The 26,563-nt window shown below is 27.5% G+C and overlaps 1 protein-coding gene across 1 annotated transcript; it reads left to right on the top strand.

Annotated features, from left to right (window-relative positions):
• Nucleotides 1-1,612: 1,612 nt before the first annotated feature.
• On the top strand, nt 1,613-25,172 carry LOC117167497 (glutamate--cysteine ligase catalytic subunit). Its single transcript, XM_033352483.1, has 9 exons — nt 1,613-2,256; nt 5,475-5,584; nt 5,667-5,852; nt 8,057-8,229; nt 10,653-10,870; nt 17,533-17,901; nt 20,938-21,282; nt 24,225-24,406; nt 24,513-25,172. Exons 1-9 carry the CDS (start codon nt 2,107-2,109, stop codon nt 24,682-24,684), a joined length of 1,905 nt encoding a protein of 634 aa, XP_033208374.1. The 5' UTR covers nt 1,613-2,106; the 3' UTR covers nt 24,685-25,172.
• Nucleotides 25,173-26,563: the final 1,391 nt, after the last annotated feature.

The following is a 26,563-nucleotide window of genomic DNA, read 5'->3' as shown; positions in this document are numbered from 1 at the left end:
TCATTTTTCACTTTTCAATAATAATATTAAATCCTTCACTGAAATTTAAACATTTATTTTAACTTCAAATCTGACATAAACCTATGATGTTTTGGTCGAAAATCGAATGCATTTTTAAATATTTTTTACAAATAAATTTATTCAATTTTCTTTCATTTTAAACAATAGCATTTTCATCTGTTGAAAATTCATTTTTCTTCAATTTTCGACTATTGAAAATTCATCGATCAATTTTGAGCAGATGGAAATGAAGTTTTCTTCAATTTTCAACTCTTGAATATTCGTTTATCAATTGTCTTCAATTTTCAACAGTTGAAAATTCAGTTCTCCATTTTCAACAGTTAAATATTCTATTATCACTTTTCTTCCATTTTATTTAATTTTCAACAGCCTCAAAGATACTTTATCTTTTAAAAAGTACCATCATTATTAATTAAATCGTGTTACTTTTTCGTCAAAAAAATTATTTTTTCTTTAAGGGCATGTGACACAGCTAAATACCTATATTACCGACCACAGTTTTTCAGTTCACTGAATGTTCTTTTGAACTTAAGAACTTTTTTGTAAATAAAATATCGAGCTGAAACTTTGGGAAATGTATTAGAGTACAATAAAGTACGTTTAGGTACTGCATTTTGGTAGGAACTTCACTGAAAATTATTTCATCTTTTTTTTTGAACCTAAACATTTTTTGAACGTTTGAACTTTTTTTATACATAAAATATCGGTCTCAAACTTTGAGAAATGCAAGAGCCGAAAGAAAACTACGTTAAAGTACAAAGCTTAATAATAAAAGATGCAAAAAAAAAAATTTCAATCAATTCCAACGGCATCAGTCGGTAACGTTGTACACGAAAATGCGAACTCTCTAGAGCCTCGTCTAGTGGCCACCAGGTTTCGTATTTTCGTGTACAACGTTACCGGCTGATGCCGTTGGAATTGATTGTTGAAATATATTTTTTTACATCTTTTATTATTAAGCTTTGTACTTAAACGTAGTTTTCTTTCGGCTCTTGCATTTCTCGAAGTTTGAGACCGATATTTTATGTATAAAAAAAGTTCGAACGTTCAAAAAATGTTGAGTTTCAGAAAAAAGATGAAATAATTTTCAGTGAAGTTCCTACCAAAATGCAGTACCTAAACGTACCCTATTGTGCTCTAATATATTTCCCAAAGTTTCAGCTCGATATTTTATTTACAAAAAAAGTTCTTAGGTTCAAAAAAACATTCAGTGAACTGAGAAACTGTCGTCGGTAATATAGGTAATTAGCTGTGTCACATGCCCTTAAGGTTTTATTTAAATAATAAATAGTTTAGTTAAGTTTATTTGTTACTTTATTTAATTAAAGTTTAAGTTTACTTTCTAAATAGTAAAACGAACCATTTAAATGTTTAATGAAGCAAAGGGAAATTAAGGATCATTAAGGTACAAGTTATAACTCCAAAAAGTATACTTTGCAGAGTGTAGCTAGTACCCTAATGATCCTTAATTCCCCTTTTCTTGACTAAACATTCAAAGTTCAATTTCGTTATTTCCGAAAGTATGTAGCTGGAGAATCCCTTCCCCTTTTATAAACTTGAGCCGGCCCTGATGAGCTCACGACTTAACACGAGGATAGTCTGACAGTGCACACTGAACCAGTTCGAGCTCTGGAAGTGTCTGGAAGCAAGAATAATACTCCGGAATTTCTAAATTAACATAATTCCTGTCTTTCGTGGGAAAGGCTTAAATATTCCATAGCAGAAACCAGAGAAGTGCCAAACACGTTCTACTTAGTTCGCTTTTCGTTATCAAAATCAAAAACTCTTTTGCACGTTTTATTTCGGAGCAACCAAAACTATTCTACAGCAAGTGTTTTACAAAAAGACGAATTGTTGCTTGCCCCCAGTGAAGTGTTCCATTTTTCAATCGTGAGAGACAAGAACTTGATTTAGTGCTTAATTAATCGTTTTAACATATAATAAACATTCTTAAAATTCCGTTGGATTTTCTCCCTCGTTCTCGCATGTTGATAGACCTGGACACTCGGATTCGATCGAATCGGATCGGTTTTTTCCGAATTTTAACTTATAGCGGTAAATTTCGAACTCCCTGAAAATAATAAAATGGGTTTACTTTCTGAGGGAAGTCCACTCAGTTGGGAAGAAACGAAAAAACTCGCTGATCACGTTCGAAAGCATGGGGTTATACAATTTATTAACCTGTATAAAAGACTTCGGGATAGGCAAGGCGACGTACTCAAATGGGGCGATGAGGTAATACTGCGAAAAAATGTCACTTGTAACTTTCCATCATTTATCATGTTCTCGCTAAAATTTTTCCAATTTGCATAAAGAAACTGCGAAACGACATTCATTGCAAGAATACTTTTCATACTTTTTGTCAACCCAAATGATTTCTTATAATTAGGAGTAATTTCCCATTCAAAAATCGTTCACATTGGTTTCATTCAAGTTTTTAAAAAGCCATGCGCGATTTTTATATATTGAATTTTTCACTGAAATTTAAATATTTATAGTAAAATAAACCTTCTTTTGTAGTGCTCGAAAATCTGAATCAATTTTTAACATTTTTACAAATATATTTAATGAACCTGAAACTATTGTCAGTCGTACAACAATTGTGAATGTTACGCATAAAATAATAACGAATGTCCAGAAATGTAATGAAAATAGATATGATTAAAACTTGAAAAGAAAATAATCAGCTTTATATAACTATCATGAAAGTTTAATAATCCTTAGTTCGCTATCTCTAACCGGACTATAAGTTGATGCAATGTAACGCTTGGTAGTAAATATTACCTTACTGCTATCTCATTACCTTCACATTTTTCATTCCTATATCTAACAACATAAACTATGCCTGAAGTAATTATCGAAAAAAACAGTAAGTCAAGAATATAAAACCAGCAAATAGAATACAAAGATAAAAAGTTGAACCTGTTTTGAAATATATCATATTTAAATTCCCTGTTTAAGCAATAATTACGTTTATTTTCGTCAGTGTAAGAATTGTTTTTTTCGGGATAATTTGGCACTCAGAATTGGAACCGCAAAATTTTATTTTCAAAAGGCCCTGATTTTTCCCTAAGTTTTCGTTTTTCCTGACCGTTACTATTTAAAGACCAAGATTCTAATCTTGTAACACTTTTTACTATAGAATCTTTTTAAAATATAGTAAAATCGTTTTTTATTTAAATTTATGAATTTTTCATTCTTCATTCTCATGACTACCACAGTCTATTTTCAGGATGGTGACTTTACCGGTAAAAACATTTTGTCACTTTGTGCATTAATTTTTGTTTGAAGATTCATCATTTTAATTGAAAATTCATCTCTTTTTTAAAATAAAACTATTTTGTTGAGAATATTTTTTTAACTAAAAGTGTATTTATTTCAGTAGAAAATTTAACTACATTGCTCAAAAAAATTTATTAAAAATTAGATAGAATAGAAAAAAAGCGCGCTTATATTGTATTCCTTATTTTAGATTTCTAATTATTCAATTAAAATATATGCTTAGTTTTAAAGTAATATAAAATTTAATAAATAATATAAATATTAGAAAAGCTACATCCGCTTCCATTCAACTTTAATTTTAGTCGGTGACTTGTTTTATTTACATTTTAGAATGTTTATAGTTTGTTCTCGAAAATTATAGTTCATAAATTAAAGTTTATTATCGATAAATTCCCAACTAAGCAAATTAATTTTCTACCTAAAAGAATGAATTTTAATACTATACATGAATTTTCCAGCAAATGATTCAATTATCAATTAAAAATGATAAATTTTCAAACAGAAAAATGAATTTTTGACCAGGTATTTCAACTTCCAAGCAAGTAGTTGAATTTCTAACTAAATTAGATTAATTTTCAACGAAACAGTTGAATTTTTAACCTAAAGGACGATTAAAAAAATGCTTATGAAAAGGACCAAAAAAATGAAGTTTCGAACCAAAAAGATGAAATTGAACAAAAGCGTTAAATTTTCAACTAAGAAAGATTTTTCAATCAAGAAAGAAAAACAATTTCAACCAAATTGTTGAAGTTTTAAGCAAAAAATACAAATTTTCTGAAAAGCAGATGAATTTTCATCCCGAAAATATGAATATTTAACAAAAAAGTTAATTTCTAAACCAGTAGTTTAATTTCCTACCAAAATTGTTGAATTTTCAACTAAGAAAGATTTTTGAGCCATGAAAGAAAAACAATTTTAACCAAACTGTTGAAGAACTGTTCAAGCCGAAAAGACGATTTTTCGACATAGCATTTGAATTCCCAACCCGAAAATATGAATTTTCCACAAAGATTCTTATTTTTGAACCAAAAGAGATAACTTTCTAATGCAAAAAAATTAATTTGATTTATGGATTGAAATGTTTATTTATCGAATTCTCATGTAGAGCTCTTTCTTGAATTGCAGGTGATAAAAATTAAAGGAATTTGAAAATTTAATTTTAAACGGTTGAAAATCGACAAAAAATTAACATTGAGTTTGTAACATTAGAATTTTTAATTTTTTTTCCATTTTCAAACGTTGAAAATTAAACTGCTGAAAATTCAATTTTAAATTGTCTTCAATTGTCTACAGTTGAATATTGAATTAAAAACAACTGATAAAATGTTATATTCACATCATTTTTCATGACACTTTACAATATTTATTTATAATATTTTTTTTTAATGTTTAAACCGGAATTTAAAATCCTTTGGATTCGTTAAAAATCTCCTCAAATCTTTGAAATCCCTCAATTCTCGTGAATAATTTCTTCGAAATCCATTAAAATATTGCGAAATTACATGAAATATTATGATATTTCATGAAATCCTGGACAGTTTATTAAAACACCTTGAGAACTTTTGGAATCCGTCAATATCTTTAAAAACCTCAAAAATCTCATTAAATCCCTTGGAATGTCTTAATAAATGCTAAAATCTTATAGATCCCATAGAATTATTCCACATCTTCTGAAATTCTAGTAAATTATTTAAAACCCCATAGAAAAATTTTTTATATCCCTTAAAATCATTCAAATGCTTAGAAAATTGTTTGAAACTCTTAAAAATTCCTGGTTTGTTTTAAAAATACCCTCCAATCCTTTCAAATCATTGAAAATTCTCCGGAATCTTTTAAAATACCCTAAAATATGACTAAGAGGATTCAGAAGACCTGAATTCAATAGTGTGTAACACTTGGGTTACTTTATTGAATTTCGCATTTCTTTTTTAAAATCCCCGACTTTGCCCGGATTTGCAGGTTTTCACTGACTTGCAGCTATCCCGTTATCGAGAAAAATCATGGCTTTTGAATCGAATTCGCCGTTATTTTATTTTTTCTTAAGAAAATAAAATTTCCCTTTTTACCTAGACTCTTCTTTCATGATCCAGTCAACTCTTTGGTGATATAAATTTACTTTTAAGAACTTATGAGAGTTAAATATTTAAAAGTGAAGATCAAACAAATTTCAGGTAGAGTACATTTTGGTTAAATTTGACGATGATAAGAAAACAGCAAAGGTCTCTCTGCGGGCGGAAGAGATTCTGACCCAACTTACAGAAGAGGAACGAAAAAATCCAGAGTATGAAAATAACAATTTCCAGAAAATACCTTATTTTATTATATTCCTGAAGATTCGACAAATCTCTTTATTTTCCCATCAGAAATGTCAAATCTCTCTGGCGTCCAGAGTATGGTGCCTATATGATTGAAGGAACTCCAGGAAAACCCTATGGAGGATTGCTCGCTCATTTCAATGTCGTCGAGGCAAATATGCAATATAGAAGACAGGAAGCTGCAAAATTGCTTCAACCAAACGAAGCCTTGATGAAATTAACTAACTTTCCACGGTACGAAACATTTACCTCTAATAAGCTCGATTTAAACTTTTTTTTTCAATATCAAGTGCAATTTGTATTTTTTGTTAGTTATAAAATCATTCAGCTTATAATAAATACGTAATTCTAGAAACATTTATTTCGAAAAATTTCCACTTGAAGACCTGAAAAATTACAAAGTTACTAAATTAATTTTGAAACTGAACTGTAGTGTTACTTATATATTATATATTTGTATATTCCAAGCATTAAATGTCGAACAATAATTGACTTTACCAGAGGATTCTAAATCTTTTAAAAATTAAACAATTTACAGATTTTAACGTTGAAAATGAAACTGTTTGAATTTGAAATTATTAGTAGATAAATAAACTAAAACGTCCGATTGAAAGTTTATAAACGATTTTCGATTTTAAAATAATTTCAAATCAATTGATTCATAATTGAACGATTTTTCATTAAATTTTAAATCCTATTCAAATATTTTATTAGTCTAAAATATTCCCTTTTCTAATCTTTATTAATGTTTAACTGTTCATTTAAAAAAACATTTGTGAATAAAATATTCAAAATTAAACAATTTGAAACTGAATTTAATAAATATAAAACCATGAATCTTCCGAGTGCTAAAAACTTTGAAACTTAAGATTTTAATTGTTTATTTTGATGCAAACTCCTGTTAAAAACAAGAATCCAACCACCAAATTTGGACCACAACGAATAAATAAAAACAAAAAATTCTATTGTAATCTGAAAAAAAATTTTCGGACAAAAATAAAAAAGAGGAAAGAAAAATGAGAAGGCAGCCAACCACATCCCCTTCCTTCTTTTTTTCTTTCTTTCGCCTTTGTTATTTTTATTATCATCCAATTACAATAAAATAACATTAAAAATGCAAATTAAAAATAAATAAAATTGCATTACCAACGTTTCGGTACTCGTACAGTACCCTTATTAAGGTAAGAAAAATTTAAATGGTAGAAATTGACAGCACCCACGAACAGATTTTTAACAGGAGTTTGCATCAATTTGATTATTGGATGTTAAATAGGATTTTAATCTAATTTAAATTTCTTACATTTTATTTGTTTAATTTGATTAATTTTTTATTCGTAAGTGGCTGTGCTGAATTATGATGTATGAACAGGAATTGACCCATTATTAATTTCAATTGACTTTAAATTAAAATAATTCAACTTGAAAGGATTTATGTGTAAAAAACGTTCGAACTCCACAATTTTAATTTTTAACGAAATTAAAGAATTTGTGGTATTTTTTACCGACTATGAAGAGGAACTTTTTTTTATTTGTATTGAGTTGAAGGCGGGACAATGTTGCATTTTTTTTATTTTTTGTGAGTTGGAAACAAGTAAATTTAATTTTTTTGAATTGGCAGAGGTAAATTTTATATTTTTAAGATTCTTATTGAGTTGGAAATTAGGAAATTTTGGTTTTTAGCATTTTATGAATTGTAAGAAGAATAATTTCTAAAAATTTTTATTTAATTGGAAGATATTAAGTATTGGGAATTAATTTTTATTCTGAATTTCAAAAGAAAAATTTTTATTTTCAAAATTTTTATTGAGTTTAAAGGAAAAAATTTATGTAAATTTTTTCTGAACTGACAGTGGGAACTTTTTATTTTTTAACATTTTTATTGTGGCGGAGAAATTGAAATTTTGGTTAATAATTGTTTGTTTTTTTAATTGAAAGCTTTATTAACCATTTTTCACTGAATTGGAAGACGGACATTTTTTATTTTTAACATTTTTATCAATATGAGTTGAAACAGGGGATTAGTATAAACATTGATGTAGAGTGTAGACCATTCAAAATGATAGGGAAATTTATAGTTTCTAACTGGGAATCTTTAAGCTGTTCCATTTATAAAAGTTTAAAATTTTTCAGTTTAATGGCATATATTTCAAAATTTTCAACTAGGCTCTATTAAAAGATTCCATTTTATGCGCTCGATTTAGAAAATTTGTAATCTTCAATTACAAAATTTTAATGTTCAAAAGAGTTTTTTAATTCAATGAAAAAAATGTAAACAAATGTTTACGATTTTAAAATAAATGTAAACAATCTTTGCGAACCGGGAAATGACCGAGGATTTTATTCCTCGATTGGAAGGGCCACATTTTAGTTAGAATTATTTTACTTACTTAATTGATTAATAAAGTGAGATTCCCTTTTGGTCAAAAATTACAATGCAGATTGGGATCGCCTGATTTCACAGACCCACCTGCAAACCCAACACCAAATTCCGGGGCATCCAGGAGTTTATTTTTTCCTGATGAGGCTATTTTCGGTGGTCATCCACGCTTTAAAACTCTGACGAGAAATATCAGACAACGAAGGGGAGAAAAAGTTGCAATTAACATTCCCAGTAAGTTATGAATCCCTTTTAATTTTTTGTTTTCTACTTTCTAGACCTGGCAGTCATGAAATTTGGAAAAAAATGACTGAAACTTTTTTGGTCGCACCTATTTCAAAGTCTGAAAAATGTATATACCTAGCACTTTACCATGAATTTCAAATTTTCAAAATAATATGACGCAATTATTTTCTTTCACTCACAATTCTTTAAAATCAGCTGATTATTTTTCTTATACAGATGAAATATTCATCAAAGTATAATTAAATTCTACTATTTGGATTTGATTAGAATTTTCTATAATATTCCATTTGCCACATTTTGTGGACATATTTATCACATAAATGTATTAAATTAGTATATTATTTTATCAAAAATGTTATTTTTAAAGTTAAAGAATAAGAAAAATGTGACATTCATATGTGCATGATGAAGCTGAGAAAAATTCAAGATCTATAATGTAACATTTTATTTAATAATGACAGACGCACACAGCAGTATTTTAATTTATATTTGATACGATTACAATTGAGTAACTTTATTGTTAATTAACAGCGAAAATGATATAATTACAATAAATGAAAAAAATCAATTTTTTCTATATTTTCATTGCAATATTTACATTTAATTAATAGTTTTGAAAATTAAAACTTACCACAAACGTTTAATTTTTTCTTGTTCTTTAAAAAATTTAACTTCCATTTATACCTTTATCCTGTAATATGACGAATTTCGCTTCAAAAGTTGGCTATTTAAGGGAAACCCCTTTTTTGTTGAAAGGTTAACTATTTCGTTGAAAGTTTTTGGTTAAAAATGTATTATTGTAAACTACTCGTGTGAACTGAAAATTAACCTATTTCATGTTTGGTTTAACATTGATCTTCCTCAGTTTAAAATCCAGCTATTTGGTGTTGAAAAATTCTGTATTTTATTCAAACTTTGTCTTTTGTGTTATAATGTTAATCTTCTGAATAACTTATTCATTTTATTGATTTAAAGTTATTTTCTTGATTGAAAATTAATTTTTTGTACTGAAAATGTATTCTATTTTTGGTAAAAAAATCTTTTATAGAAATTTAACCTTCTTGGTTGAAAGTTTATCCATTTGATTGAAAATTCAACTATTTTGTTGTAAATTTGATTACCCTTTGGGTTAAAAATTCAACTATTGGGTTAAAAATGCATTTTTTGGTTGAAGATTAATTATTTTTGTTAATTATTCATCCTTTGCAAAAATGTATTTTGTGGCAAAATAATAATCTGCTTAGTCACTCATTCACTTCATTCATCGGATTTTTTTTTCTTGGAAATATACTTTTTCAATGCAAATTTAACTTCTATTTTTGGTCGAAAATTTATCTTTTTTGATAGACATTTGATCTTCTTGGTTGAAAATGTATCTGTTTGGTGGAAAATTCAACTATTTTGTTAGAAGTTCGTCTATTTTGCATTTCTTGGTTGAAAATTAATTTAGTTAAAAATCAATTTCTTTGCTTAACACTTTAACTATTTTTTTGAAAATTAATTTTCCCTACTGAAAATATAGCTATTTAATTTTTGTTAGAAAATTGGTCTTTTTTAGTTGAAAATTCCTTTTTCGTGTTTTTTTTTAGATTGGAAATTCAATTATTTTGGTAGAAAATACATATTTTCGGGTTACAAATTCAACTTTTTTGTTAAAGATGTCTCTTTTTCGTTTGGAAATTAGTTTGTTTTGGATAAGAATTCAAATAATTATTGAAAATTTGTAATTTTGGTTTAATTCAACATTTAAAACTCATCACTTTGGTGAAAAATTTAACTGTTTTGTTGAAAATTTCTTTTTCCTGGTTTGAAAATTAAATATTTCAACTGAAAATGTAATTTATCTGTTTGGGTAAGTTTTAGTTTTGAAGAATAATTATTTCAATTTAAATAGTACAATGAAAATGTTGGAAAATGGTAATTTTTCACCTGTTGCAAAAATACCAATTTTTATCTCTGCGGAATATGTTTGGCTTTGGTTGAATAATAAAATTTTACGTTAGTAAATCTAAAATTGTTGTCACTTTTATTATGCAAACAAAAGTAATATTCTTTGTCACTGCCCTTCAATTGAAACTGAATTCTTAATTCTGTCTCTGAATTTAGCAGCATTCCTTTCTTCAAGTTTTTCATATTGCCCAATCGGCATTGAGGAGGAGTGACAAAAATGATTTCGAGATTATCACGAAACACTCGTTTTTTAGAGAAAGATGCAAACAATATGAATATAATTCTAGAGTTTTTTAGAATCTTATAATATTAATGAGAATTATTTAGAATTCAGTAATATTACTGAAAAGCCCTTTTCTCTTTCTCAAACGTAGACCGAGACAATCTGGAAAAGTCATTGAATTTTGAAACCGGACTTCTGTAGCAATCCTATACTTGTATTTTATTATAATAATTGTTAGTTTACAAGGATGAAAAAACTCCCAGTCCTTTCAAAGAAAATTTGGCTGAACTTGGTGATGATAGATCGAGTGAAGGAGCAGCAAAAGAAGATCATGTTTATATGGACGCAATGGGATTTGGAATGGGCTGTTGCTGTTTGCAACTTACTTTCCAGGCTTGCAATATTCAGGAAGCTCGAACCTTGTACGATCAACTTACTCCTCTCTGTCCAATCATGGTAAGCAACAAAAAATTGGGAATTTGTTTTAAAATTAATAGTCTCACCAAAATATCTACGATACAAATAATACATTTTAAAAAAATACAAAAAATATATAAATTGATGAAGTTACAGATATTTTTAGACTATATTAAAAGGGAAAAAAACTTGGCGAGATTTTCTTTCTTTTTTTTTAATAATGATAATCCCGCCAAGTTTTCATTTTTTCCCTTTTAATAGATTCTAAAAATTTATGTAATTTTATGAATTTAAATAAAAAAGTTAATTTAGGTATCTTTTACAATTACTTGGAAAATTGTTATTATACAAACTATGTTGATTGTGTACTGATAACTGCTTACTTGGCCGGAATTTTATGCATCGTCGGTGTTTTTCAGTGAGACTTCACTTCTTTATTTATTTAAATTTTTGAATTAATTATTTAATTTAATATTGACCAGTGCAGGCTCCGGTCTCTGAGCCTCCTCAATCAATAAAAGCTTAGCAATTGGGAAAAAATCAGGGAATTTTTGGTCAGGGAAAGGCAAGGATTTTGAAAAAAATGGCCAAGGTCAGAGATTTTCTGTAAGAAGTACTTTAAGTTACTTTCAACAATAATCAGGGCTGCCACACAGTCACTTTTAGTAGTTTTATTTAAAATCACTTTTTAGTTACTTTTAAGATAAAATCAATACAGTCACTTTAAAAAATGAAAAGAACACTTTAGTCACTTTTTTGTAATAAATCTGAATTATTCTCAACTCCTATGAAATATTTAAGGGTATTTTTAAAAATTCCATGGATTTTTCAGAAGATTAAAAAAGTTTCAAGGGATTTTAAAAGATTTTAAGGGGTATGAAATACTTCTGGCTATTTTAAAATATAGCAAGGTATTTCAAAAGCTTAAAAAAGTTTTTAAAAATTTCAAAGGCTTTGAAATATTTTAGGAAGTTTTAAAAGATTCCAAGGCATTTTCAAGAGGTTGAAAAATTTCTAAAGATTTGAATGATTTTAAGGGATTTGAACCAATTTTCATGATGTTTTAAAGAATTTCCTAGAATTTAAAAAAATATAGAACGACTTTATAGGACCTATAAGATTTTAGGATATTTTAAAAGATTCCAAGGGATTTTATAAGATTTCTGATAATTTCAATTATTTTAAGGGATGTTAAAATTTCGCAAGGTATTTTAATAGATTTTCTAGGGTTGTATAAAATATAGTCGGACCTTATTTATAAAGAATTGGAAGAATATTGAACATTTTAGGATATTTTTAAATATTCCAAGAAATTTTCAAGGCATCTCAAAAAACTTCGAAAGATTTAAAAAATATCAGGGTATTTTTTTGAATCCCAAGGAACTTTCAGGAGCTTTACAACATTTCAAAAGGATTTCAAAAAAAAATGGTGAAGGATTCAAAAAGGTATAGGATATTTTAAAAGATTCTAGATCATTTTGAAGAGTTTTAAAAAGTTTCAAAATATTTAAAAGGCTTTGAAATACTTTAGGGTATTTTAGGAGATTCAAAGGGATTTTTATGAGATTTAAAAAGGTTCAAGAAATTTCAAAAAATTTAATAAAATGATTTTAAGTGACTTAAAAAATTTAGCATGTGGTTTAAAATATCTTAATAGAATTTCGGATGATATGGAATGATTTTATAGGATCTATAAGGTTTTAGAATATTTAAACAGATTTCAAGAGATTTTATACGATTTCCCAGGATTTCAATAATTTTAATGGATCTTAAATGCTCTTAACATATTTGAATAAATTTGTCAGGTTTACAGGAAATGTCATATTTCATAGAATTTCACGGGATTTTATAATATTTTAATGGATTTTAAAGAATTTATTCACAAGCAGTGATTGATTTCGTACGATATCAAAGATTTTAAAAGATTTTTTTTCAACTTTTTTCAAATAATTTGGAATATCCTATCAATTTTCGCAATTTATCTTACATGTTTTTAAATTCACTTCTTTAATCCACTCTTTCATGATTCATTTGAATTTTAAAAATTCACCCGGAATCCGTTCAAATTTCATCGAATTCTTTTTAATTAAAAAAATAATTAAAATTCATATTTCAATGTATTTCAAAAAATTAATCCACAAGAAGTGAGGAATTTTGTAGGATTTAAAAGATTTGAAGAGATTTTTAAATATTTCTGTTGCTATTTTTTTAATTCACTTAAATTCTTCTAAATTAACTGCATGCATTTTTCATATTTTTGAATTGTTTTCAATTCACTTGATTTTTCTTAATTCATCATGAATTTTTAACTAATTTCATCGAATTCTTAACATTTCCGTCAAATTCGTCTAAATTCACTCTAGTTTTATTAAAATCAATATAATTTTTTTTGATTTTTAAATATTTTCCCAATTCATTTAATTTTTTTTTGTATTTAACTTATACTTGGAATGTCTTGCAAATGTATCTTGAATTCTTTCAAATTCACTTGGAAACCTTGTAAATTTCTTCGAATTATTTTAAATTCAAAAGAATATTAGTCACATTATTAATGCAGATTAGTTACTTTTAGTTACGTTTTATGTTATAAATTAGTATTTTTTTACTTTTTTCAATTAAATTAAGATGTGGCAGTCCTAAGAATAGAAAATTACATATTTATGCATTAAAATTTAAAATTGGTTTATTTCATTCATAAAAAATTCTCAATTAAATATGTTGCAAGATTAGAACTTTCGTCTTTAAATATTATTGGTCAGGGAAAATGAGAAATTAGCTACGGAAAAGTCAAGGAATTTTGAAAATGCAGTTTTGCGGCCATCCTGATTATTAAAAAGTCGATTTTCTGCATAAATTGTCAAATTAAACATGGCTGTACATAACTAGATAACCAAAAAAATCGAAATTTTTCATAATTGAAAAAACATTCTGTTCAATCGAAATCACCATTTAAAGATTAGGCAAACATCTACTTTCGAGATCACAAGTTCAATAAAAATAAAAACTCACTCCCTAGATATGCGGACGCTAAGACAGTCGATTCTTAGCTGAAAGGCCTACAAAAAGAGATTTTTTCAATAAACTATAATAGTTTTAAGAAATATGGATGCTAAAGGGGAGAAGAAGAACATTGTCATGCCTAAATACCAAGATAAAATTTAAACTAAAATTTTAATTCACATTTTTTTATTACTTTATTAAAAATGATAATTTAAACAAATCCTTTTAAGCCAACGTAAATTTGGTTTTTAAAGAATTTTTTCATGGAATACACTCAGTTTTGGAAAATGTTGGTTATCTAGGTATGTATTTCCATCCTTTAAGTATCTCTAAAAAAAATTAATGAATTAAGATTTATTAAAAAATTGTACCGGAGCTTTATGCAGTCTATTTGTCTTTAACTTTTTATACGATTTGGGGGTAGATTAAACTGCTAAAAATCGAATTTTAGGCACTCAAAGTGAAATATCTCTAGAAATAATGAGTTTATCATAAAAAATGTAGACGAATCGGTTCAAAATTGTAGGCTGTAGAACGACTGTACATCTTAAAAACTGAAATATCTCTGAAATATAACTGAAATAGTAATTTAAAAATTAAAAATTCTAAACATGTGACACTGAAGCTTCATCTCGTGAATTAATCTTGAAATTTGGATGTCAGTGGTCGATTAAACTGCCAACAAATCAAATTTTGTTGATAAAAACTAAAATACCTGTAGAAATAATTAAAAAATTAATATTTCCTAAAAAATACCATTAAAGCTTCGTTTAATAAATGTTCCTGAAATTTTTAGAAGAATCGGTTGAATCTGTTCCGTCCAGTTTCTGCAGAATGGACAATGTGTAATGTGCAAACATTTTTTTTTTATTTTTGATTTATTCTAAAGAGTTTGAGGCAAATCGACGAAGAATTGGCCCATATATCCAATACATGTTCTATCAATAAAATATATTCGCGCTTTTTTTACTTTTCGGCGATTAACTACCCCGAAGCTTGATTAAGGACTCAAATAGGGGTGAAAAGAGAGGTCTTATATTATTTTTGGGTTTCGTTCAAGAATGCTTTAGAAACAATTTCGAAGCAAAATTAGAGCCATTCTTAGAGCCTTTTTTTATTTGTGCTACTTGTAATGTCAATTTTAAAAGTAATTTGGAAAAATAGATTTATTTTCGAAATAAGATATTTTTAAAGAGCAAAATAGTAGATTATGCACCTAGGCAGTAAAGTTGAACTTTATACGAGGATGAAGAAAGAAATTTAATTTATCCGTGCATAAAACGACTTTACTGTTGTGGTGCATACGAAAATTTATCTGAAATAGGCAGAATAAAAGCTTTTTTTCTGGAAAATGGCGCTTGATTGTACCGCGTACGCACGCGCGTAGGGCGGCATTATAAGTCCAAAATCCACTTCATAGTTTAACATAATTTTAAAATGAATTCTTCTCACTCTTTTCTTTCACTTTTTTCACTCACTTCATCCCCCTTACTGTCACTTTACGTGCCGCCCGTAGCAGTACAAGTGCCGTTTTCTACAAAAATAGCTCTAATTCTGCCTATTTCAGAGAAAGTATAATATGCACCACGGCAATAAAGTTGTTTTATACTCGGATTCCGTTTCATCATCCTCGCATTTGGCTCAGACGTTAAATTCTGCATCCTCATATAAAATTCAACTTTACTGCCTAGGTACATTATCTACTATTATTATTCTTTTTAATATGGATCTTGTATAATAAGTTTATTTTTACATCATTTTTCATGCACCTCGCTTTTAGAAGTAATAGGCTCAAAAAATGAATAATAAACATGTTGACTATTATATTATTTTACAGCCTTTAATAAATTATTGGATAAATTATCGTTACTTTTTTTAACCTTGATTTGTTCCAAGTTTTTTTTTAATCTGTATGTACCGGTGCCATTGACTGTTCGCTGTAGTATTTAAGACCCAGCTGTTTCTTTTCGCAAAACTATGCTACACGTCTAATAACCTACTTTTTAAAAATAAAGTATAATTCAAGTTTTCAATGCAAACTAAATGTTGAATGCTATTCTTTTTTTTTATTTCTAAATGTTTGAGCCGTTTTTTTTGTTGTAAAAACGTAGTTTTTTACGTTGGTGTAAAGTTAGGTACATTAAGAAATATGTAAAAATACACTTATTATACAAGACTTATATTAAGATGAAGAATAAATATCATTTCTGTACTTTAAACATCACTTATTTCGAAAATAAATCCTTTTTTTGCAAATTGCAGTGAAACTCTTTTATAGTGCAGATCTTAGGTCTGACGGTGGGTGGGAACTAACTCATTATAGCCCGTTCCGCTTTTGTTTGTTCACACATGATTTTAATTTTTCTTCGAAATTGTTTCTAAATGTGGGTTTCCGTATGCGCGACTGGAGCAGCGCTACTCAAATCGCGCGTTTCAGTTTATGACTGCTTCTCACTGAATCTTTGTGTGCCCTTTCCTAATACGCGGAACCCAACGCGCGACGGTAGGGACTCCGAGGGCGGCTATAAATCGCGGCGATTAGACTCCTCGAGAAGCAGTCTAGCCGCCCAGCCGCCGCGACTTGAATATTCAAAAGTGTGTTTTTATTTTACACTTTTTAAATATTTTCTCGGCGCAAGGCTGCTTTTTTGCAATTTATTTAATTCTGCTTAAATATTTAAATCTTTTTAAATGTACCCTTAAAATTAATTGACAAAAAACAAAGAATAATTTTTAATGTTCCAATTTTTCAATAAATGTCGGTAAACTACAAAATAAAAAAATTCTAACTTTCATAAATTGTACAGATCGAAGGTTAAAAAAAATCCACGCTATAATTTTCAATGCTCTAATTTGAAGAATGAATCAACTAATTAAATTTTTTATTAAATTATATAATTTTAAGCAATTTCAGAGAAAAGCATTAAAACTTGATGGATTCCAATTTTTTTTTAATTGACACTTTTTAAACCAGAAGTTAAAAATTATTAATTGTTAAGTTGTTATTTATGCATCAAAATTTGTTTTTAAATCTTGTTAAATATTTCTTTAAATTATTTATTTCAAAGAAAATTGATTAATATTTCTAACAGGAATTTGAACCTTATTTTGTTATTATCTGAAGATCTTCAACCAATGTCATTAAACTGGCTGATATTAACGCGGAAAAATTTTCGGAACACTGTGTCATCTCTATAAAGATGCCGCTCAATTAAAATTTTCTGGATTCCCTCCGATTCCCTGTTTAAAAAAAGTTCTCGAATTTCACTTCAACTTGTCTCGTTCAATAAAAGCATAAGAAGTACTTCCTCTTCTTCTTCCTCGAGAAGATTAAATTATTAATTGATCCATGCTGTCATGTGCTACTGTACAACCTACTGCAGCAGACGTTCAAACTGGACTGATTACAGACAACGAAATGAAAATTGACCTGGTCGCTTGTCTCCAGACGTCCCGTAGGAAACCCGTAAGAATCAATCGCGCGACTAGTTTCGCGCAAATCAAGTAGCGCGACTTCAGTCGCGCATACGGAAACCCACCTTAAAGGCATTCTAGAACGAAACCAAAAAATAATACAAAACCTCTCTTGTCACTCCCATTTAAAGTTCGTTTAGACACACCATGGGCTCTTAAGTTCTTAAGGATTTAAAAAAATTTTATTATCTCTTCGTATCTGACGAAATATTTTTTACGTTTTTCAGTTAGCTTTAACAGCAGCTTCCCCCTTTTATCGAGGATATATAACAGACGCGGATTCTCGGTGGAACGTGATATCTTGTTCCGTGGATTGTAGAACCCAAGAGGAGCGTGGGTTGAAACCACTGAAGGAGAATAAATTTAAAATTAGTAAATCAAGGTACGATTCGATTGACTCGTATCTGAGCGAGGAAGGGGATAAATACAATGACGTGCCTTTAACGTATGACAACGAGATTTACAAGCAACTATTGGACAATGGAATCGACAAGCTACTTGCTCAACACGTTGCACACTTATTTGTCAGGGACACGGTGTCCCTATTTTCAGAGAAAGTTCATCAAAATGATCTGGAGGACACGGATCACTTTGAGGTGAGAAAATTTATTGAAAGTAAGAGACCGTCCATAAACTAATTTATCAATGGGGAGGGGTGGGGAAAAACCTAGGTTTGGTAAAGGGAGAAGGGATCAGCGGAAGTCTTCCCCTTTTTTTAGTTCCCCCCTTGTTCTGGAAATTCTCCCTTTTCTCCTATTCTCAAAAAACTTCCCATTTTTTCACTTTTCTCTTTAAATATATGATATATGAAAAATAGTCAAAAATAGTCTGAAATTAGTCAGAGTATCCATTATTGGATAATAATGAAAGCAGTTATAGCACTTAAGTAAATTATTAATGAATCAATAGTTTACAAGCTTCCAGTTCTGAATCATTAAAAATACTCTTTAAAAAGTTTGAAGCCGAAACATTTTAAAGTATGTTGAAAATGTAAATACTGGAGATAGAAGCTGTTATCCAATATAAAATGGGAAGTTACAAAAAATATAGTACTTTTAAATAAGTATTAGAATGTGAAAAGTTTTCATTTGAAATCTACAAAGTTAAATTTAACGATTTCAAATTTAAAATATTTTCTTTTGGTTAAAAAAATATGAAGAATTTGTTACATTTACAGTTTTTACTGGTAAAGAACAATAAAAAAGAATGATATTTACAAATATTTTTTTTTGTTCAATAACCATTTTTTTAAAAATGTGCAGAAAGCTGTTTTTTTTTTAGACTGAGTCATACGTACACATTTAAAAAATTTTGAATATGTCGAACCTGAAATTTATTCTGCTTGAACCAAAGAAAACTGTTGTCATTTGGCTTTTTCGGGGAAAAAAACATTGTCGTGATTTAGGTTTTTTGGGGTTTCGTTTTTTTGCGATTTTCGAACGTTATTAACACCATGAAAAAAACATGCTTATGTAGACTTTGAAAAATTTTTAATGAGGCAGATTTTTTTTTTTAATTAAAAAAATTTTAATTGTATATTTAAAAACGAGAATAAAAGATATTAAACGATTGAAAATATTAACAAATTGTTGTTCTTTAGCTCAAACAATTCGATTAATTTGAGCATTTTTACTTCGCTCCACTGAACATATAAAAATGGTGTATTTAACTAATTTTATTTTTTCTCCCACTTTTTCATATCACTGTGAATGGATTTTCAACGCCCTGAGTATATTCTATTTTTTAAAAATTCTTTAATCGCAGAAGTAATGGAAAAATCATATTAAATTATTTTAAAATATTACATTTCTTATAAAAATATTGTTTGTTCTTTTCGACATGTGAAAAGAAATGTTTAATCTTTCTTCTACCCCCTCCCCTTTTTTTAGAAAATTTGCCTATTTCTCCCTTTTTGATCTTTTTTTGCGCTGTGATCCCGAATACGTTTCCTGATGATTAATTTGACCAAAAATTGCTAGAAAAAAATTGCTAAAAAGTTTTCTTATATATTTTTGCTTCGTGATTCATCTCCTTTGGTAATAAATTCTACTATTTGGTTAAATATTGAATTATTATGATGAAAATGCAACTTTTTGGTTAAAAAGGCATCTTTTTGGTACAGAATTCAACAGCTTACTTAAAAATTCGACTACGAAAATTCGTCTTATGTTTGGTAAAAAGTTGGACTGTTTTGTTGAAAGTTCGTCTTAATTTTTGGTTGAATATTAATTTTTTTGTTGAAAATTCGCCTAATTTTTTGTAGAAAATTAATTTTTTAACTGAAGGCTAATTTTTTAAACTGAAAATTAAGATCTTTTTTGGTTAAAATATCAACTGCTACTTGTTTCGTTGCGAACTAAATACTTCTGTATGAAAAGGGTTAAGTACTTGGTTTAAATTTAAACTACTAAGTATTTTTTTCCGAAGATTCATCAGTTTTAATTTTTTTGTAGAAAATTCGTCTTTTTGGCTCGCAGGTTTAACAGTATGATAAAAATAACTATTTGGTAGAAAATTATTGTTTTATTTACATAATAATTTTACAGTTTGAAAAATCGACTGTTTTGTAAATAATTCGTCTTCTTGGCTTCAAAATTTAACAATTCTTTTTTAAAATTCATTTATTTTGTTGAAAATTCTTCTTTTGGGATAGAAAATTAACTTTGTCGAAAATTAATCTTTTTGGTTGACGATTCAACCTTTTTTAAAATTCTTTTTTTTTTGTTTATTTTAACTTGTTGAAAATGCTTCTTTTTATTGTTGAAAGTTAATTTTTTTAACTAAAAATGTAGTGATTCCGTATTTGGTTGAAAACTTAGCTTTTTTAGTTTAAAATTAAACTATTTGGTTGAAAGTTCATATTTTTCTTGATTTAAAATCCACTATCTTGTTGAAAATGCATGATATATTTCACAGTTTAAAATATAACTTTAAAAAAAACTCGACTTTTTACCTTCGACGCATTACTATTTTGTTCAAAATTCATCGATATGGTTGAGGATTCAACTATTTTTTTTTAATATATTTTTTGTCGAAAATTTAACTATTTCGTTCAAAATACATCCTTTTGGATTTAAAATGGATCTTTTATTGTAAAAAAGTCATCCCTCTTGTTTGAAAATTAACTTTTTTGTTGGAAATTCAACTGTCTTGAAAAAATTAGTTTTTTTTTACTCGAAAATTTAAGTATTTGATTAAAAGTTCAACTATTTTTTGGAAACGCTTCTCTTTTGCTTCAAAGTTCAACTGTTTGGTTCTGAATGCAACTTTTTTGTCAAATAATAATTTTTTACTGTCGAAAATTCCTTTTTTTGGGGGGTTGGAAATTCATTTATTTCGTTGAAAATGCATTATATCTCGACTTGAAGTCTTAAAAATTTAAAGCGTTCCATATTGAATTCATTATGGAATTATTCCTCTATTTTCATTAAAAAAACACCTTACTCCCTCTATTTTTAGAGCATTTTGGGAGCGAAATTTGTGTTTATTCAATGGCTGCGTTAATTACAGAGGGGGAGGGGGGGTAGCCCAAAATTGTTAACGTATTTTTTGGATGGTCTCTAAAGTAGTACATAAATCTTCTAGAGTTGAGATTTTAGGACTTTTTGATTGAAGTTAATTTGAAATTACAGAATATCCAATCGACCAATTGGCAAACAATGCGTTTTAAACCACCCCCGCCAAATTCGTCGATCGGTTGGCGAGTCGAATTTCGACCTTGTGAAGTACAAATCACGGATTTTGAAAATGCTGCTATAGTCTGTTTTGTCGTGCTCTTGACGAGAGTCATTTTGAGCTATAAATTGAATCTTCTCATACCAATTAGCAAAGTGGATGAAAACATGATCAGAGCACAAAAAAGAGACTCTCTGAGGAAAGAAAAATTTTGGTTCCGTCGAGATATTGTAAGTAAGCAAGATGAGAATAATAAAGAAGAATACACGGAATTCACCATCAACGAAATAATCAGTGGAAAGGTTCGCTTCGTCCCTACTATTCAAAGGGTTGATCACTCGACTTTTGAATGTATACCAGATTTCAGGATTTCGAAGATTAAAGAATTATCTCGAAGATTCAAACAGATTTTAAACTATGTCAGAAGATTTAGGAAATTAAGCAAAGATTTCACCAAAGTTTCGATAAATTTCATAAGATTTATAAATGTTTCAGAAGATTTCAAAGATTTTTAAAGATTCCACAAGAATTTCATAAAGATTCCAATAGATATCAAAATATTTTTAAATATTTCAAAGACGTCGTACAAACTTTACGAAAATGTCTATGATTGAAAAAAGATTTGAAAAATATTTCGAAATTTCAAAAAGATTTAAACGGCTAAAGAAAAAATTTCCGAAGATCTCGAAGATTTCAAAATATTTTAAAAGATTTCAAAAATTTAGCAACAGTTTCTAAAATTTCAATGAATTCACACAGATTCCAATAGATTTCAAAATATTTCAAAGATTTTACGAAGATATAAAAATATTTCTAAAATTTCAAATATTTCACAAGAATTTCAATAAAATCAGCATACTTAAGAAGATTTAAACGATTTTAAAGATTTCACAAAGCTTTTTACAGATTAAAAGAAAACCCAAATATTTCAATATATTTCAAAATATGTCAGAAGATTTAAAAAATATTCCAAAAGATTTTAAAATATTTCAGATTAAAAATATTTCACGAAGATTTCAAAAAGATTACATTATATTTCAAAGATTTCAAAGTATATAAACATATTTCTGAAGATTTCAATAATTAAAGAAATATTGAACAAAGCCTTGAAAGATTTCACAAAAATTTCGAAAGATTTGAAAATATTTTAAATATGTCAGAAGTCTTCAGAAGATTTCACAAAGATTTCTCAGATTTTGCAAAGATTTCATAGATTATACAAAGATTTTTAAATATTTCACAAATTTCGAAGATTTCCAAAATTTAGCAAAGATTTCAGAAATATTCCATTAGATTTCAGAAAATTTCAAAATATTTCAGAAGATTTCAAAGATTTCACGAAGAGATACAAATATTTCTAAAAGTTTCTAATGTTTTACAAGGATTTCAATTAAATCAACGTATTTGCGAAAATTTTAAAGATTTCACAAAGCTTTTTACAGATTTAAAAAAAAATACAAAGCTTTCAATAGATTTCAATATATTTCAGAAGATTTAAAAGATTTAAAAATATTTAAGAAGATAAAAAATATAATTCACGAAGATTTCAAAAAGATTGCAATATATTTCAAAGATTCCAAAGTATATAAACATATTTCAGAAGATTTCAATAATTAAAGAAATATTTAACAAAGATTTTAAAGATTTCACAAAAATCTCGAAAGTTTTGAAAATATTTTAAATATGTCAAAAGTCTTCCAAAGATTTCAGAAAGATTTCACCAAGATTTCAAAGATTTATTTTAAAAGATTTTACAAAAATTTCAAAACATTTTAAAGATGTCAAAAGCCTGAAAAATATTTCGAAAATTTCAAAAAGATTTCACGAAGGTTTCAGAAAGATAGCAATAGATTTCAAAGATATCAATATATATCAGAATATTGCAGAAGATTTCAGTTATTAAAGAAAGACTTAAAAGATTTCAGAAAGATTGCAGAAAGTTGCTAAAATTTCACGAATATTTCGCAAAGATTTAATAGATTTTACAAAAATTAAAAAATATTTCACAAATTTCGAAGATTTCCAAAATTTAGCAAAGGTTTCTAACATTTCAATTATTTCTAAAAGATTCCATTAGACTTCAGAAAATTAAAAATATCTCACGAGGATTTCAATGAAATCAACTTATTTTGAGAAGGTTTCAAAGATTTTATAGATTTCACAAAGATTTTTACACATTTCACAACAATTTTACAAGGATTTTAATAGATTTCAAAATATTCCAGAAGATTTAAAATATTTCTCGAAGATTTCAGAAAGATTGCAATAGATTTCAAAGATTTTAAATTATATCAAAATATTTCAGAAGATTTCAATGATTTCACAAAATTTTTTAATATTTTAAAGATCTCAAAAGCCTTCAACAGATTTCAAAGATTTCAGACAGATTTCAGAGAGATTTCAGAAGATATCCAAGATTTCGTAAAGATTTACAAGATTTTGGAAAGATTTTAAGAATTTTCAAACATTTTACAATAATTTAAAAATAATTCACGAAACTGTTAAGAGTTTTTAAAATATTTTAAAATTGAAAAGAGTTGAAATATTTCGGAAGATTTAAAAATATTTCAGCAAGGTTTCAATGATTAAAGAAAGTTTTAAAAAGATTTCAAAAATTCCAATAGATCTCAATAATTTTAAAACATTTAAAAATATTTTGCAGATATCAAAAGCCTTTAGAAGATTTTAAAGATTTCACGAAGTTTTCAATTATAAAGGAATATTTCACAAAGATTTCCAAGATTTTAAAGACTTAAAAAGATTTCACCAAAATTTCAAAAGACATAAATTTTTCACAAAAATTTCAAGGTTTTAGAAGATTTTAAAAGAATTCACTGAAATTTCAATGATTAAAGAAAGATTTCAAAGAATTAACAAAAATTTCAACAGATGTCAACAATTTTAGAAGATTTCAAAAGACTTCAGGAGATTACGAAGGATTTTACAAGGATTTCAAGGTTTAAGAAGATCCTTAAAGATTTCAGTTATTGAAGGAAGATTTCAAAGATTTTACAAAGGTTCCAATAGATGTCAACAATTTAAAAAAATTTTAAAATATTTTAAATCTGATAAAAGACTTCAAACATTTTACAAATATTTGAAGGTTTCAAAAGATTTCAAAGATTTCAAAAGATTTCAAAAATGCTTTTACACCAGATTTTAAGAGTGATCAACCGCTCGCTATCATTATTTGTATAATCTGTACTAATAAACTTTTTTCTATCAATTTTTTTGTGATTATCAGGAAGGAGAATTTCCTGGTTTAATAGCATTAGTGGACTCTTATCTCGCAAGTATGGATGCTGATGCAGATACGCATTGTACAGTTCAAAGGTACTTGAAATTGATTCAAAGGCGAGCGTCTGGGGAACTGTTGACAACCGCTTCTTGGCTCAGGAAAGAAGTCACCAGCCATCCAGAGTACAAGTTAGTAATTTTTTCAAAATTTCAGTGACCACCCTGGTTTATTCAAAAGCTCCTTGCAATTCTTAAATCGACCTTCAAATTTAAGTGAATAATTTGTAATACGCAGAAAGGACTCCAGAATAACTCAGCGCATAAACTACGATCTGCTGAAGAAAGTGAACGATATTGAAAGCAATAAAATAGCCTGTCCGGAATTGCTGGGACCTTGCACCACTTCAAAAACCACTGAGAGTGTTCCAGCGGCTGTAGCAAAAGCCGAAAAAATGTGTAATCATTGATGCACGTATCAATTAGAGTAGTATTTCTTAATTGCGTGTTGATATTTTTTAATAATAAATACCACAATTGTATTTATACAACATAGAATTAACGAATCGGTGCTCCTCTCTATGATGCTTTACCCGGTAGTAAATTCTTACTGAAACTTTGTAAAAAACATTCCACATTTCGATGGCTTTACTGTAGCGAAAGTAGATTTTACAGTGTGTAAAATAGAGTGTGTAAAAGTATCACAACGGTGCTATATATATATATATATTTTTTTTTTTAATGTAAAATAACGATAATCGGCTCAATTGAATTGCATCACATTTACCCTAATGGTGAAGAACAACCGTTTATTCTATAATATATTCATCAAGAATATCAATCAAGCCGAGATACTCGTATTTGTAATAAAATTTTCATAATGTTATTTTTTAAGAAGTACCCGCATTGTATCTGAATTGAAAATACATGGTCTTGGAGTACAGTTGGATATTACTCTGAAATTGCATTTTGCTTTTACCACAGTCTGTTTTTTTTTGCTCTTGGTGAGAGTAATTTTGAGCTATAAATTGAATATTCTAATAAAAATTGTCAGAGTGGGTGAGAAAATGGTCCGAGCACAAAAAAGGGACTGTTTGAAAAAAGAGAAATTGTATATAATTGTATGCAAGATGAGAATAAAAAGGAAGAATATACGAAAATCACCCTTATCGTAATCATCAATTAATAGGTTCGTTTCATCCCCCTATTATTCAAGGGGTTGGCCATTCTTCACATAACTTCTGACTGTATACCAGATTTCAAAGATTTCAATGATTAAAAACTATTTTCACAAAGTTTAAAAAAACTTAGAAGATTTCACGAAACTTTCAATGGTTAAACAAAGATTTAAGAAAATTGCAATATATTTTAAAGATTAAAAAATATTTCATAAGATTTCAGGAATATCCCAATGGCTAAAGAAAGTTTTCGAAGATCTCGAGAGATTTAATTGATTAAAGAAATATTTTAATATATTTCAAAAGATTCGAATAGACTTCAAAATATTTCATAAGATTTCAAGAAGATTCCAATGTTAAAAAAAAGATATCAAAATATTAATTTAACAAAATGTTTTAAATTAATTTAACATTTCAGAAGAGTTGAAGGGTTAAAGAAAGATTTCAGAAAATTAAAAAATATTTAATAAGATTTCAATGATTTCACAAGGGTTTCAGATGACTTGAAATATTTTACAAAAATGTCACAAAGATTGAAAGAAAACTCAATAGATTTCTAAATATTGTAGAGAATTTCAAAAAAATTTCAATGAATAAAAATATATCTCAAAATATTTCAGAAGATTACAAAGATTTTATAGGATTTCAAACATTTCAAAATATTTTAGGAGATTTTAAAAATTTTACAAATATTTGACAGATTTCACAAAAAACTCAAATAATTTCAAGATTTCAAAGCTTTACAAAATCGCACAATGGTTTCATAGATTTTACAAAGCTAAAAAATTCACAACAATTTCAAAATATTACAAAGATTCTAATAAATTAGAAGATTTTGAAGATTTCAATAGACTTCAGAAGATTTAAAAATTTTAAAAAGATTTCAAATAGATTTTAAGAGTTCAAAGTGATTTCAAAATATTTCAAAAATCTCACAATATTTTAGAAGATTTCAAAGAGTTTACACAAATTTTAAATATTTCACGAAAATGTCAAACATTTTAAAAGGTTTCAATAGGATTTCAAAATGTTTTCGAAGATTTTAAAAATTTAGCAAAAATTTCTAAGATCTCGATATCTTTTAGGAGATCTCATAAATTTAACAAAGATTTCTAAAATTTCAGATTCCATAAGATTTCAACTATTTTAAGAGATTTAAAAATATTTCAAC

Source organism: Belonocnema kinseyi, chromosome 2 (assembly GCF_010883055.1).
Source record: "Belonocnema kinseyi isolate 2016_QV_RU_SX_M_011 chromosome 2, B_treatae_v1, whole genome shotgun sequence".
NCBI lineage: Eukaryota > Metazoa > Arthropoda > Insecta > Hymenoptera > Cynipidae > Belonocnema > Belonocnema kinseyi.
This window is presented reverse-complemented; position numbering and strand designations above follow the sequence as displayed.